The 16,587-nt window shown below is 45.4% G+C and overlaps 1 protein-coding gene across 3 annotated transcripts in view; it reads right to left on the bottom strand.

Moving 5' to 3' along the window:
• Nucleotides 1-16,587, bottom strand: part of SNAP29 (synaptosome associated protein 29) — a 40,577-nt gene that overhangs the window by 13,223 nt on the left and 10,767 nt on the right. For 2 of the 3 annotated variants that reach the window (XR_006964195.1, XM_047090259.1), the window contains exons 3-4: nucleotides 11,731-11,816; nucleotides 9,244-9,342 (exon numbers count right to left, since the gene is read on the bottom strand). Coding sequence is in view for 2 of the 3 variants with exons in the window: in XM_047090259.1 (XP_046946215.1) it covers nucleotides 9,244-9,342; nucleotides 11,731-11,816 (185 nt within the window). In the remaining variant the exon portion in view is untranslated. Of the gene's footprint in view, nucleotides 1-1,083; nucleotides 4,425-9,243; nucleotides 9,343-11,730; nucleotides 11,817-16,587 lie in introns of those variants that run through there. The other variant, XM_047090258.1, reaches the window with a different exon arrangement.

Below are 16,587 nucleotides of genomic sequence, written 5' to 3' on the forward strand. Positions count from 1 at the left end.
ACTCCTTGATAAGGCCCATAAGGCCTTTCATTTGGGACCTGCCTACCTTCCTCATGTCCTCTCCCACCCACAACCCAAACTCTAGCTTTTCCTTTACTTGCAGTCCAAATGTGAGCCACCTTGATTTTTTTTGCTTTTGCTTCTTTCTGTGTAACATCTCTCCCTTGTATTCCCACAACAGTCTGCTGCCCATGTTCAGATTCTCATCATTCCTTATCTATAATGATGCCCAAAGATGATATCCAATAAAACCAGAGTGGTCTTTGGGACACAGGTAGCCAGTCCACTGACAGGTTAAGATTTTCAAGATGGTCCAGTCCAGCCTCCAGGTGCCTACTCAGAACTTTCAAATCTTAAAGTGATTCCTGCACCTGTGGTGAGATGTGAAGGTGGAAGCAGGACAGTGGAGTCAAAGTTAGGCTGGCCTGCTCTTTCTTTGGTGAACTACGATGTTTAGAGGGGCCAGGAGTCCTGACAGGATCCACTTGTAGAATAGAGTGCCCAGCCATCCTTCATTCTTCCATTCCTAGGAGTACCTAGTGGCAGTCTAAATGGTATGGCCAACTATTATGCCTGTGGGCCAAGGGCCGTCCACCATGTTTTGTACCTCCCATGAACTAAGTGGTTTTTATGTTTTTAAGTTGATTGAAAAAAAAAAAAAAAGGAAAATAATTGGATATTGTGACATGTGAAAATATATGAAATTTAAATTTCCTTAAAAAAATCTGTGTCCATAAATAAAGCTTTATTGGAACACGGTCATTCTCTTTTATTTATGTATTGTCTTTGGCTGCTATTGTGCCATGATGTAAGAGCTGAGTAGTTATGACAGATTGTTTGGCCTGTGAGCATAAAACATTTACTCTCTGGCCTTTTAGCGCTTTGCCGAGCCCATATCTAGACAGTACTGCAATGTGGTCAGGGAGGTAGGAGACAGATCAGAAGAATACTCTGAAAGATGAAATGAGAAGGTTTCAAGAAGGAAGCTTGTTCATAGGGCAGCAAGGACCAAATATATGAAGACTCAACATGAAGGAGTCCCTCCACCCACTCTTTGAAAATGACTATGTAAGAGACAGAATCTGATTTTAAAAACTCCACATTTTATTTTCCAGAATATGGTCATTTGTTGAGTTGAAGGCATGGAGCTTAGGGGCTGTTCTGATAGACTCTGAACAAAGAGCCTCCCCTCCGCCCCCCAAGCACTTTTAATGACTGGCTTATCATTCTCTATACAAGACATTTCATCATCAGAGCTGAAGATGCTAACAACAGTGGTAACTTTACAAATTCTGAGAAAAGGCCTATAGAGGCAAAAATGTAAGCGTTTTTTTTTTGTTTTTTGTTTTTTTTTACTAAATTGGTGTAGTGTACCCTTAAAATGACACATTCACAAACAGAAGTTAGAGAAAGAGAAATAAAAATGCACTTATGAATTTTCTTCTTGCCACCTGAGTTAAATTCAGGTCTCCTTTCCTACAGAATGCAGAAAAGACAAGGCAGCTCCACTGGTGGTATTACAGATCACTAGATGTTAGAAACTGTTTCCTCTGAAGAGAATGTACTTATTTTTAAGTTAGTAGCACACTTAACATATAACCAACCTAAAGTTAGAAAAGCCACTTTTTTGAAGGCACAGTTTGTTTCCAGCTTGACTGTGGAAATAAGAACCTGTCCTATAGACCCTATCTGGTAAGAAGGGTGAGTTCACTGCTCTTGTCTGTGGTAACAAAGCTCACCCACAGCCAACTCCAGCCTGGGCACCTTGGAGCACCTCCATGAGATAGGTATGTCATCTAGTCTAGAGGGTAGAATGTTCTTTTTGATCATAATCATCATGTGCAAAGATTCTGGAGGCTCCATGTTTCCCTTTGTTCTCTGAAAATGCAAACAACTTTGCTTAATAAAGTAGAATCGGCAACTGGTCCTTTATGGGCATGTGAGCAGGAGTGAAGACCCAGCAGAAAGAAGCTGGTGGCCAGCATCTAGCTTGGAGAGTCCCTTGGCCAGGGCCCTAGAATAAAAGGGTCTAAACAAGAGTGGATTAAATATACGTCTAATGTGTCAGAAGACAATTTCTAGAAAAGTGACGGTGCTTTCCTTTCATATGCTTGGGGGTGGGTAAAGAAAGAGTGGGGGGGGGCAACTGGCTTCAATTATCTAACAAAAGACAGGGAAGGGGCAAAATATTCAGTGCCACTTCGCCTCAGGTCACTGAAATCACTAATCTCATTATACAAATGGAAGACTGTGGAAGAGAATGTTTGTGGCCTTTACATGTATTTATTTGAAAAATTAAGTTTAGGCCTGAGGTATAATGACTAATCTCCATGAGTCTCTGCCTGATGAACAGAAACATCTATGATGACATACATGGAAGGTGTTAGAAAAAAATCGGAAACAATTAGGAGTGGAAATATACACACAGGCTGCTCTGCATTCTGGCCTCATGCTTGTCAGCAGCCTTTTTGCTGAAAGTTCTCTGAACTCATTTTATCTGGGCTAGGTATATGTTTAAAATTTTTCCTTTTACCACTGATCAATTGAGTGATCAGCTCATCTGATAAACATCTAATTTGACCACCTCTGTGTTCTCATGTGCTGGGATATTCATAATGATGTTGCTCAGACTCCATGAGGTGGCTGGAACATGACAAAGTTCTATCTGCCAATGGAAGCTGTGTTTTTAGGAATATCATGCAGGGATGGAACTTCTACAAATGAACTGCTACATAAATACTTTGCTGTAGCACTTCAGAGATTTCCTTTGCTTTAAGGGACTTTGTTTATAGGCTCCAGAACCAAACTGGTGAAGGTCACACAGACAGTGCCATGTGTCAAGGTGAAGCACACTATTATAAAGTTTCTGACCTAACTGATCTTATTAAAATCAGCCCCTTTCACCATCTTTTAAAAGTTTAATTAATTTGCTTTTTAAAAAGACAAGGGTCTTATAGCTTCAATTATTCTGTTGGAGACACCAACACCGAGACAGTAATCTAATTACAGAAGTCAATTTTAATTAATGTCACTTTACCAAAAAAAGAATCACTTAAAAGCATTAATTAAAATTTATTTCTGTAATCAGATTAATGTCTTTGTGTAGAACAAGCTGGGCCACTTAAAATGATAATGTCTGGGCTTTTTTTTTTTTTTAAAGCTAAGTCATTCTACGCAAGTCAGCATCGTATGTGGAGTATCAGTCCTCAAACTGGGTGGCAAAGAACCAAGTGATGAGTCAAGTCATCTTGCAAGAAGAAGAATGGATAGGAATCTTAGGCAGGTCAGGGGACCCCAGGCACTGAATAAACACTGCCATCCCCAAGGCTGGGTCAAGGTGCTCCCAGAGGGGAGGAGCACACAGTGTAGGCATGGTCTGTAAGATGCTCCATTCCCACAAACTGTAGAGGGCCCCCAATCGGCTAGCTGGATAGACTTGAGGCAGTGCTGCATCTGTCCCTAACCTCAGACAGCGACTTAGAAGTGAGAGTGCACGGGGAAGCAGGGCTGAGCCGATTCCCTGCATATTTCCAGGCATCACAGAGAGCAGGAGGATCTGAACACCTCCTATTAAAATGCATGCCAAGGATGGAGGCCAGGAGGGAAAGGTGACACTTGTCAACCAAACAGCAAATGCTGATACTTTCCATTTCTGAACACTAATTCTTTTAGGGTGTTGAGAGGATCACAATGTGAATCTAACACTGATCCTTTCCAGGGGGTGGTGGGAGGGTGTGTTGAGAGAATCGCAATGTGCTCAGTGTGTGTGTGGGGGAGTGGGAGGATCGTAAATGGTAAGCCAAGGTGTGGGAAGGACCATCCCCCACAAACAACTGGCTTACACAGTCTCTCAGTGCTCTGACTCACCGTAAGGCCAAGAAATGAGAAATACAGCAAACAGGAACAGAGGTTGGTGGTTCCAAGACTGAAATTCTGCCCACATCTTTCCATATGCTTGTTAAATTGAGAAATGCAACTTTTTCGTTCTCATTCTGGCATGGTAACCAAACGCCCAAGGTACTCAGGGCCATGCTACTGTGCTCAGACTACAGCTCTGAGCATTCAGTTCAGAGAATCAAGAGATGATGGCTCTAAAAAAAGTGGGACAGACACTTCTAACAACATCTCCTAGGACCCACTCTATAATTATAACATTTGCAAACACATGGTACATTACATACTAAAACAACATAAATGAAATTTTGGGGAGTTTAAAAGATCTTTCGGCTCTTTTCATCACAATGGAGTGGAACTCCTTCTCTGTCTTTAAAGTTGCCTAACTTTTCTTTCTGTGCTTTTTATATTGACATCTAATTTGTCCACTTTGGTTGTGAGGCGGTCAAGAATGTCATCTTGCTCCTCAATTTCCGTCTGCATCCCCAGGGCTATGTCCTTCAGCCGGCCTAGTCCCATGGACAGCTCATCTGTGGGAGAGGGAAAGGACATGGGGCTGAGCAAAGTCACAGCATTGCGGCTGCTGTGTGGTCCATGGCAGGTGCTCAGCAATACTTACACTTACAGAGTCCTCCTTCTCATAAGATAGATAAAACTCTAGGGTTTTGGTTACATTTTCCAAAACACATGCAAATAAAAAGAAAACCTGCTTACTCCATATAAAGCAATTTGCGCTTAATGTTGAAGCCACTCCTCCCCCAGGTGTCAGCCTAAGATAACCACTGTTTGTACAATGCTGTTTATCTTTTTGTGCTTTAAAAAAATGCATCTAGATCATAATTTTCAGCTGCCTCTGAATGTTCTAGTAGATTGCAGCATATTGCAAGATCAGTTAGTACCCAAGGAAAAGAGAAGTACAGAGGGGTCTGGAAAACACATTCCCTTCCCAGACCCCATGATGAGTATCTGTGAGAAGTATGTAGGTAACTAATAGCCAGACCCACTGCCTTGTTCTTCAGGAGCAAAAGCCCCATGTTGGTGGGTAAACTCAACATTGCCAGCTTTCCTTGCTTCCATCTCCAGCTCTCTAAAGCTCGATCAAAGCACGGTTCTGGATTAGCAGGTATGAGGATTCCTATTTGGAAACACATCTGAGAGATGGACCTGGGAAGCCCCTGTCCAAAGGGAGCCCCTGCACCCGGGTTGCTCCTGCCCTAGGATCCCCTCAGAGAAGGCTGCATCCCACCCACCCTTCCACTCTGCAGGTGGCAGGAGAAATAGGGGTGTTATCCCTGCCTTGCCACCTGGGGTACTCTCCCAAAAAACCCATGAAGTGCAAATGTTTCCACTGCACCTGAATGCTGTGAGGTCCTGTCACCTCTGTTACAAAAATTCACATTTTCCCACATTAGTTCATTCTCAGCTACCACTGCTCAGATCCACAAACACATCGATGCTGTATATGTCTTGCGGGTATGATATAACCTGAATCTGGCTGGCACCATTTCCTTCGCTTACTCTGCAGCCAGAAAGAAGACAGTGGACTCTGCACAAGCAGAGGGATCTCTGCAGAGATCCCTGCAGTCCAGGGTCCCCATGTCAAAAGGAACAAAGAGCTGAAGGTCCCTTCAGATATGCCAACTGGGGCAAGACCCAAGGGGACTATGAAGCACACGACTTTTGGCAAAGGTTCAGCACTAGCAATAGGTTACATCACTACTGCTGAAATTCAAGTCCAAACACAAGGGGTCAACGTCCCACTTCTAACCAGGGCAAGTGCAGTATGGGGAGAAACCCAGGTCAGTCCCACTGGGTCTGAGTTCAAATTCTGACCCCTTTCCTAATCTGTGCTCTGGCCTTCCCAGGACTCAGATCATAGCTGAGGGGAATCTCCTTTGAGAGGCAGGTCCCCAGGGAGTGGCTCTGCCACAACTAGCCACTCTGGTGTCAGGTTCCTTCTGAACTCATTCTATTTCCTTCCATACGCTGTCCTGTGATGAATATTTTCCCTTTGTTTCAAATAATTGTAAAAAATCACTACCACATCTGTTTTTAAGACAGATAACATCTGTAAAGCTGTGGTTGGACTTAACAGTATATGAAGGGAGTATTGGGCAGAGGTGACATAAAGGTGAACTAGGATCAATGCGAACTGAAGGGAGATGCTGGAGGCACTGTGGGGTCCCCTGATGGGGCTGAGCCAACTGCAGAGGTGAGTCTTGACTTCAATATTCTGCCAGGGTGGACTTAGGTAGTATGGCCTCTTCCCGGGATTCATGGCTGTGTGTGTATATGTGTGTGCACGTGTGTGTATGTACGTATGTGTGCAATGCACAGAGTGGAAATGGGGGGCATGCCCAGAGCTGCCCTCTGTCCTTTTACTAGCAGCAGCAGGCCAAGAAAGAACTAGAGGGAAGAGAGAAGAAGAGGTGCTTCATAAGCCTTCTTGTGGCTGAATTAAAGATAAAACATTAAGCAAAGAAAAGTCAGATTACACAAATACTTGGCCCTAGCACCACAAATCTAAGCAGAATCAAATTTGTTTTTAAAATTGTCCTTAGCTCTATGCTTCTTGAATTTATTGAAACCTTTGATCTTGTATTCCATGGAGAGTGAAACCTATGAGGTCACCCCAAGTGTCAGGGAGTTTGCTGGTTGTTGGGACAGCAAAGAACAAGCAATAAGTATACCGAGATTAAAAAAAAAAAGTATGTGATAAAGTAAAGCCACCCAACAAGGGAGCTGCCGTCAGAAGGGAACTTGCACTAGTCCCTGAGATAAAGGCAGGGGCCAGGGGGTGTGGTAGGAAGGAAGGAGCAAACCTGTGAAGGGCAGCCAGGCACAGCCTGTGTCAGTGGGCCCAATGGCTCCTGAGTGCCACCCTAGCCCTTCTCGGCATGCCACACATGCCTGCCCAGATTACAAAGATCATGCCAATTGCACCCCCTTAGCCTCCAGGGATGGGCTGTACTTACCCCTTCTTCCTGCCTCACTCCCTAAACTCTGTACCCTTCCATAGGTCTCCCTCCTCCTCCTCTCTTCAGTTGGCACCAGTGACACCGTTTGGGTGGGGAAACCTTCAGTAGGGAAGACTGAGGGCTTCAAGTCCCTTTGTGTGGCTCTGGAGTGGTCACATACCAGCAGATGCACCTTCTGGCTGAGGCCTTTGGCTCTGGAGGGCAGAGTCCAGAGGACCCAATAAAGAGCTGGCTGCCTGGGGCTTTCCTAGGCTCTGAAGGCAAAGGGCAGGTGGAGTTTGGGATGGAAGCCTGCCTGAGTGTGTAGTGTGGAGATGGGCCCTCTCCCCTGCTACCGGCGGGCAGGTTTAGTGCTGACATTCACACCGAGGGAAACTGTGAGCTGTGGGTGGGCGAATTAGTTCTTTTATTGTTCCTGCTTATGTCTATTTTCTACAATTGACATCTTATTTCCATGGAGATTTCTTTTAATGCTCAGGAGGAGACTTCTTTTCCCTGTGTAATTCCATTCTAGCAATCCAGCTACAAAATGCAGCAAAAGATTTACTCATAGGATTATAATGATTTGCTCCCAAAAGGATCATATACAGTAGAGAAGGATGGAAATAACCTAAGCGTCCAAAAGGAGGGGATGGGACTGGTGAAGTGGTGCTTGTCAAAAAAATTTCAAGAAAAAAATTTTAGTGTTCAACACGTAAACGAAAAAGGCAGGATGTAATACTAAATGACCCCCAGTACTGTGACATTGAATACACACACGTGTACACGTGTACATCCAAAGTAGATGATACCAAATCAGTGGCTACCGCTGGACAATAGGCTTCTAAGTGTTTATTTCCTCATGGCATTTACCTAACTTCATAATTTTTTTTTTTCTCTAACTTCATAATTTTCTACAATGAATCTAAATACTCAGAAACAAAGGCTAAATGTTGACAAGAAAGTATATGGATTTGTCTAACATGCTGTAATGCTATTTGCTCAGGGCTCTGGAATGGGCACTGCTCTGAGTAAATAAGGGAAGGGGCCCTCAGTGTCCCTCCTGGGGTGGGGCGGGTGGGGGGAGAGGAAGAGGAAGCCTAGGCACAGATGCCCAATGTGCATCACCAGGGGTCTCAGTTTTGTCTCCTACTAGATACCTTTAAGGTAGGGGGAGATTTTACTTTGGATCTCACCCACTTTGCCATCTCCCAACAGTGGTGGGAGACTGATGGAGACCCAGGTAGCCATGGGGGAGGTTCCTGTTCAGGGGGTGAAGGTTGGAGGGGCAGCACACCTGAGACACCACGTAGAATGAACTCATGGAAACCGCTCACACGCCTGCTCCTACTGCCCACACACACTCCTCTACTTGAACTTTAAGTAACTGGCTTCTCTCCCTTCATTCAAAAATGAATCATCGAGTGCTTGCCTACTAGGCCAGGGTAAAGTGATGACAATATAGAAATAGTCCTGTGTTCCCTGGAATTTACAGTGTGGTTGGGAAGACACCAGACGAGCCAGCAGATACAGAACTAAGACAGGGCACAGCACGTTAAAGCCAGGCCCACAGCATGAGAAGGAGCCGGCCTGCAAACAGCGGGGAAGAAGGACACTCCAGGCAGAGGCAGGAAGGCAGTTGGAGCCACAAGTGACAAGGGCAGGAGGGGTGGAGAGGCAGATGGGGCAAGAGGCTGGGCAAAGGACACAGAATTCAAGGAGCCTGGCTGTGTAGCCAGTGTCTGCTGCAGTGGCCACATGAGTGGCCAACTCTTACAGACCAGGCAGTTCCCTATGGGATTTATGGTGTTGCTCATCTAACCCTCTCCCCAATCCTCAGAGACAGGTTCTGTTCCTGTGCCTGGTATACAGGGGAGATGATGGTGATGGGGTATTCTCAATGCTGCACTGTGTGGCCTCCCAGGGACTCCTAGTCCCTGTGGCTGTCATAGCCCAGATGAGAGGTAAGGATGGACAGAAGTAGACTGACTCCAGAAAAAGAGAGAGAGAGAGGGGGGGGGGGCGAGGGAGAGAGGGAGAGGGAGGGAGAGAGGGAGAGGGAGGGAGGGAGAGAGAGAGAGAGAGAGAGAAGGCGAAGGAGAGAGAGAGAGAGAGAGAGAAGAGAGTGTGAGGGGGAGGGAGAGGGAGAGGGAGAGGGAGAGGGAGAGAGAGAGGGAGAGGGAGAGAGAGAGAGAGAGAGAGGTGAGATAGCTATGACTCACATCTCATATTGGATTTGACATGTAGGGAAAAAGTGGCAGATACCACATTTTGGTCCTGAGAAACTGGTGGTTACTAGTGTACTGGCTGGGCCCAGCACAAGCTGTCTGGAAGACAAGTGTTCTGAATAAGTGACCTGAGGAGGCTGGTGTAGCTAGCCTTCCAGTCTTACCTAGATTACTGTCTATCTTCTGGTGATAGGCTCGAAGGTGTGGGTTCTTTGGGTAAGCCTCAGTACTCGCAGCAGGACCAGCCCCTCCAGGGATGGAGTCTGAGTTTGGAAAGAAACACCAGGAGAATGGTTAACTAACATGTCTTGAAATACTGCTTCACAAAATTAATCTTTTTTTTTTTTTAAGATTATTTGAGAGAGAGAGCATTCGAGAACAAGTGGGGGAGGGGCAGAGAGGAGAGACAGAATCCCAAGTGGATTCCGCGCCATCCACATAAAACATGATGTGGGGCTTGAACTCATGAACTGTGAGATGATGACTTGAGACGAGATCAAGAATCGGATGCTTAACTGACTGCGCCACCCAGGAGCCCCACAAAATTAATCTTAATCTGGAAAACGGGCGGAAGGGATGAGGTCACCCAAAGAGGTGAGTGTGGGGATGGATAAGGAGCATGAGGGAGGAGCACTGGGCAGGCTTGTGGGGCAGGGAGAGGAGCCTGGCGGGGGGCAGCCCTTTTGGAGATCAAAGACCTTCAACCTACAGTTACCCGGTTAGACAGACCCTGGACACGAGCCGGGGAAAGGAACAGAGACTCATACAAGTAATGAGACATCAGTAGAACTACAACAATGCAAAACTACTTGGGGTTGTGAACAAGGTCTACAAGACGAGGTTTAAAACTCAAAATAGCAGGGTGCCTGGGTGGTTCAGTTGGTTAAGTGTCGGCCTTCACAACTCAGGTCATGATCTCATGGTTCGTGAGTTTGAGCCCCACATCGGGCTCTCTGCTGTATGCACAGAGCCCACTTCAGATCCTCCATAACCCCCTCTTTCTAGCCCTTCCCTGCTTGTGCACACACTCTTTCTCTATCAAAATAAATAAATAAATAAAAACTTAAAAAAAAAAACTTTAATTAAAAAAATCAAAATAGCTATGTTGTAGAAATGGGATTGTGGATGACTTCTCTTCCTGAAATGTATTTCTATGCTGTCTTTTCACTTCAAATAAAACAAGCAAAAAGAAATGTCAATAATGCACATTTGCCCCAAATCTTCCTTGAACTGCAGTTTCTGAATGCACACAGAAAAGCCCTATTATCCCAGTTTATATCTTCTGGGGAAACTTCTCTTTCTAGACTTAGTGTATTTCCTCTAGCACAATCTACTGATATGCATGGTATCCTTTTTTTCTTTTTGACTCTTAGGTTACTACACACAATACAAATTAAAACTCCCTTTAATGCCTTAAAATTGTATCTTTTGGGTGCAGGGTTCCTTTTCTACTTCTTCAGGGTATATTAAGCTTGGACTTTCCGTGGGCCTTACACATTTTAGTTTTTTTTTTTTCTCTCATGTCTCCCATGGCTTTTGCCTTTCCACACTGAACTGTGTTGATGTCCATCCTTCCTGACCCCCAAGCTCTGCTTTCATCAGGCTTCTTCTTAGCTGTGTCAACCAAGAGTAGTGGGTTCCGGAGTGTCCACCATGAGCCCTGCTTTCCTTGAAGGTAGCACAGGAAGCATCTGGTTTCTAGCATGCTCCAATGTGCCTGGACTTCTAAGGGTCCACAGGGACTCCCAGGAGGCCTAAATTCCTTTCCAGATAAGGGGTATTGTGTTTCTGGGACTATCATGTGATAACAAGGCACTAGGACATCAAATACAATCGACCTTGCACGCCTGTTCATGCTGCTGCTTCTCCGCCCACTTGGGCTTAGGAGCTACACGAGTCTCCTTGTGTTGAGCAACAACTACCACAGACTTATCCTTCAGTTCTGGGAGTCAGAAGTCCAGTAATGGGTCACACTGGGCTATAACTGAGGTGTCAACAGATTTGTGCTCCTCCTGGAAGCTCTTGGGGAAAATGTGATTCTTAGCCTTTTCCAGCTTCTAGAGGTTGCCTGCATTCATTAGCAGCTGGTCCCTCCCTGCATTTTCTGAGCTAGCAGCCAAGCATCTTCCAGTTTTTGACAATCTCTCCTCTGCCTCCCTTTCCACTTATAAAGGGCCTTTGTGATTACCCTGGGCCCAGCCAGTTAACTCAGGAATAATTTCCTGTCTCAAGATCAGCTGATTAGCAACTGTAATTCCTTTTTTGTCATATAACCAGATATATTCATTGGGTGTGGAGACTGGGACATGGGCATCTTTGGGGGGCTATTCCCCTTACCACAGGGGCTTTCCTACAGTTTTATTTTCTCTGCTGGAAGAGCTTGGAGCTACACAGGGTAGGAACTAATGGTGGGCAGGCTCATTTTCAAGGGACACAGGCCCCTACTTCCTTATTTCACCCTCCACAGAGTGAGGGATAAGCCATGCCTTAACACACACTTCCAGCCCCCTGGGAGTGGCACTGGGTCCCTAACAACCTTTACCCATGACAGCAGCTGGGGTTTCTGCTGCCCCCAATCCACCAGGACCAACACTAAATCCAGAGGTCTCCCCACAGAATCCAAGTGTGGCCAAGCACTGGTCCCCACTGACCTGAATCATTCAGCTTCCTGAGGTTTGGGTGGCTGGCCTGGTACTGTGCCTCCTGTTCCTTACTGGTACTTATGGCTTCTTTCAATCTTTGGATAAAAGTCAAGAAAAGAGAAAACTTAGAGAAAATACCTATGACAGTGTAGTTAGTCTTTTCAAGCAATGCCTGTGGGCAAAAAGCAAATGCCGCCTCTGACCAAAGCAGGGATATTCATCAGCAGCTCCTGGCAGTCCTGCCAGCAGCACAGTGAGCTTTTGAGACACCTGCTTTAGAAGAACAGCATCTGGTTAGGTGGCCCTCACTCAGGAAAATGAGAATCCCAGGACCAGGGGGAAGAGAAGCACACGAAAAGACCAAATGGATATCTTCAGACTAGGGGTCAGCAAACCGTGACCCATGGGCCAAATCTGGCCCACCACCTGTTTTTGCACAGCCACTGGCAGAGAGCAGCCTTTATAGATGACCACTGGCAATGGATTATATGACAGAGAACACTAACTTTGAACCTCCATCAATAATTTCATTCTCCCCATTAGATCTGTTACAAAGAATCGTACTCAATTATTATTTTCATTTTTTGAATTCTGTCACTAAAAAAAATTTGTTATATAAATCCCTACAAAATATCTTTGATTTTGCTTCCTGGCCCGCAAAGCTCAGTCTACCGACTCCTGCTACAGATAGGGACTTCTCTCGGTATGTTGGAGATCCTCACACTGTGCCTGACACCCTGCTGAAACCCTGCAGGCATGACAGGGACTCTCCCTCCCCTAAACCTGAGCCTCCTGCATAGTCTGCTCTTCTCTACCCTGCTGACCGGCAGCCTGGCCACTTCATCAGCCGTGCTGGGAACCAACCATTCTCCACGTAGGCCCTTTCTCTGTACAGCTCCACTCCCAGCAAGCCATGCAAACATCTTCTGGATCCCCTAGAGATCCCCCAAATCTGGCCCCTCCTTCTGGCTTGTCTCTTTATCCTTATATGGATGAGCCTCCCACCTTTCCAATCCTTATCCAAAGATGCCGGGCATCTTTCTGACATAGCCTGCATGAACCTCTCTGGTGAAAGTCTTTAATGGCTCCCCACCAGAGCAAGCCTGGACCTCATCGGGCTAAAGGCTCTGTAGGTGCCCAGTGCTTCAGCAATGTACAGAACAGAGCAGAGCCTCCTGAAATCTGAGGATTTCATTACTCAGAAGCAGTGACTGGAGGTCTAGAACACACAGCTGGTTTCTATAAGCACAATTGTGAGCCCCATGTATAGCCAGGCCAGTGCAAGTGGGAGGTGTTTGCAGCTGAGCCCACCTGGCTACTGCCAGCCTATATACCGCAAAGCTGACTTCTTTCCTATGTACTCATATATACATGGTAGTAACACTTAAATGATCAAAACTTGGCTTCTTTGTGAAAAATGGCTCCTCGCACAAAAGCCAATTCTAGGGATAGTGACAGAAATGGTAAGGAAGAGAAGAAAGAAGTCTAAAAAGAGTGGTGGCTCTTGGTTAGAAACCAAGTCTTAAATAAGCTAGAGTTTTACATTTAGGGAGTGGTTAAATCTATGATCTGAACGGACCTCCCCAGGAGCTTTAAATGGAAATGGGAAGCAGTAGCTTATGAAGCTTTATCAGCAAGAACAAAAATGGCTTAACGAAAAACAAATACAACTTAGAAACCAAAGGGTTTGGGTGATAAGGATATACACAGGAAAACAAGTGACTTGACAGAAGTCTGAAGAGAAGAAAGTTCTTTTGAAAGCTTTCATATGAGAATATCCCTGCAATATGGAATAGGGGTTTTTTGACAGAATCACAGATTTAACTTATTTTATAGAAACAATTACACATTATAGTGATTTTTGCAAAGTTAGGGGTGTAGGAGCTCACGGATACCTTTGCAGCCCAGGCTTCAATGTCAAGAGCCTGCTGGGCTCCTGCTCTAGAAACAGCCAATATCATCCCTCATCCCAGCTTCTCTTGTGCTTAGACTGTCATGTGTCTGCCACTTTCCCCTCCTTTAACTGGCAAGCTCCCGTGCAATCCTGAGTCCACGTAAAAGGTTGGTGCCTCAGTTCCCAGGGCCAAGCCCCCCTCCTGTGGGCCTCCGCTGCATCACTGATCACCTGCCTCCTCTGCACCTTCCAACAGACTGACCTCTCTCCTGCAGCTTTGTCTTCTAGGACAGGCACTGGCCTGCAAAGCATGAGTGCTTGGCACCCATGAAGGAAGGAACCCGTGTAAGGCCACTGGATCAGCCTCTCCAACAAAGCTGCATGGATACCTTCAATGCACACTTGGGGAGCAGGTGAACTAGAGTCAGTCGCTTCATTTAAGAGATTTCCTTTCCTGCATTTACTAAAGAATGGCAAGAACGCAACAGTTGACTAGAGCTGATCTCTGGACAGAAGGCCAGATGTGGCAGGTGACATCAGGCACTCAGAGGCTCACCTCCCTTAAGTAACTCTGGCTGCTTCACTACTGGGACATCTCTGTCAGGAAGGCCTCCAGTTTTCAAGATGCTCCCCGCAAAAGTTAAGTTGCCTTAGGAGCCCCAGGACTTTAAAGGCTTTTATGGCGTGACTAGGGCCAGGTGGGTGGATGCGGGGGTGGGGCACAAGTCCTAAGAAGCCTTTGGGAAGTGGCATGTGGGACACAGGAAAGCACCAATCACAAACCTGTCAGCTTCCCACTTCTCCCAGGGCTGGCTCTGCTGCTGAGCTCATGTGAGGTACAGAGGTCTTAGTCCAAAGCAAACAGACATTTAAACTTCCTACGTAACACAGAAACTCAAAAAGGAGGGCACAAAACATCGTTCTGATTTGCGTACTGCAAACCAAACCAAACCAAACCCAAAAAAAACACCATTAAAAAAAAAAAATACACAAATAAAAAACGCCAGAAACTATGCCAGTTGGTGGAAAAAAAGTGACAGAGATTTGAAATTAGGGTCAACCTGGAAAATTGGGGATGGGTGGGGATTATAACTGAACCACAAACAAACCCTCATGACCTTGGCTAGTGTATCCACAGGAAACAGCCTCTGGGGCCCCCACCAATCACCTTCTCCATAAGTCCCAACAACTCGCCTGCCTGGTCTTTCTGCTACAACCCCCACCCCCATTCCTTCACCTGCATTTGTTTCTCCCCAGTGCTACTGTGAGCTGGAAATAGTTTCCTAATTTCTTCTCTACCATACCTATGTCCTAATCTGGGTGGTGGTTACGTAGATATACATACAGGTAAACAGTGACCTGTTTAGTGGAAGTGTAAACACAGTTAAGATGTGTGTATTGTACTGTACATCAGGTATACATTTTTTAAAACATTTTATTTTTGAGAGAGGGAGAGAGAAGGAGAGAATGAGCGGGGGAGGGGCAGAGAGAGAGGGAGACAAATTATCCAAAGCAGGCTCTGAGCTGACAGCAGAGTCAGATGTGGGGATCGAACTCACAAACCTCGAGATCATGACCTGAGCTGAAGTCAGACACTAAACTGACTGAGTCACCTAGGTGCCGCAGGTATGCATTTTTTTTTTAAAGTTTATTATTTTGAGAGACAGTGCAAGTGGGGGAGGAGGAGGGATGGAGGAAAAGGGGGAGGGAGGGAGAGAGACAGAGAGAGAGAGAGAAACAGAGAGAGACAGAGACAGAGAGAGAGAGAATCCTAAGTAGGTTCCCCACGGTCAGTGCAGAGCCTGACGTGGGGTTTGGACTCATGAATTGCCAGATCATGATCTGAGCCTAAGTCAGATGCTTAACCAGCTAAGCCATCCAACTTACTCTTAAGTAAGAGTTGGACAACTCTTGACTTTGGCTCAGATAATGATCTCAAGGTTAAGTTCAAGCCCTGCACTGGGCTCTGCGCTGACAGTGTGGAGACTGCTTGGGATTTTCTCTGCCTCTCTCTCTGCTTCTCCCCTGCTTGCACTCTCCTTCTCTCTCTCTCAAAACAAATAAACTTAAAAAAAATTTAGCTTAAAAAATCGCTCTGTATTCCAGATTAAAAAATTTTTTTTTTAATTTATTTTAGAGAGAGTGCCAGAGCTGAGAAGGGGGCAGAGGGAGAGAGAATCTTAAGTAGGCTCCACGTTCAGTACTGACCCTGACATGGGGCTCGATCCCGTGACCCTGGGATCATGACCTGAGCTGAAATCAAGAGTAGGACACTCAACTGACTGAGCCACCCAGGCGCTCCTGTATTCCAGATTTGAAAGATAAACAGAGAGACATGGCTATGAAACCTGTACATTAATGTTACATCAAACGTTTCTCTGGGTTAAATGGAAATAGGGTACACAACCAAATGAACACTGTCATTGCCACTATGAAAACACTGAAGAAGGGAAAAACAAAGTTTTGGGGTTTCATGCTATAGCAGGTAAGGTACAGATTTTTCTATAATGACTATATTGTTCTATAACAAAAAGTAGATACAATGGTCTGAGAAATGAACAGTAGTAATCTATGTCAATAGAAACTTGACTCTTAACTTCACACGTGTGAAATTTAAATACCTGCCAAAATCTTATGTATGATTTATTATACCTCTAACTGAAAATTTTGAGAAAAATAATTTCTAATTTTAAAATAAAAATTAATGGTGGGGTGCCCGGGTGGCACAGTCAGTTAAGCACCAAGTTTGGCTCAGGTCATGATCTCACTGTTCACGAGTTCAAGCCCTGTATTGGGCTCTGCACTGATAGCCTAGAGCCTGGAGCCTGCTTCAGATCCTGTGTCTGTCTGTCTGTCTGTGTCTCTCTCTCTCTCCCTGCCCCTCCCCTGCTCGCACTCGGTCTCTTAAAATAAACATTAAAAAATAAAACAAAATAAAACAAAATAAAACAAAATAAAATAAAATAAAATAA

This window comes from Lynx rufus, unplaced genomic scaffold (genome assembly GCF_022079265.1).
Source record: "Lynx rufus isolate CCGP_SWC_20201006 ecotype Redwood Valley unplaced genomic scaffold, mLynRuf1.p SCAF_29, whole genome shotgun sequence".
NCBI lineage: Eukaryota > Metazoa > Chordata > Mammalia > Carnivora > Felidae > Lynx > Lynx rufus.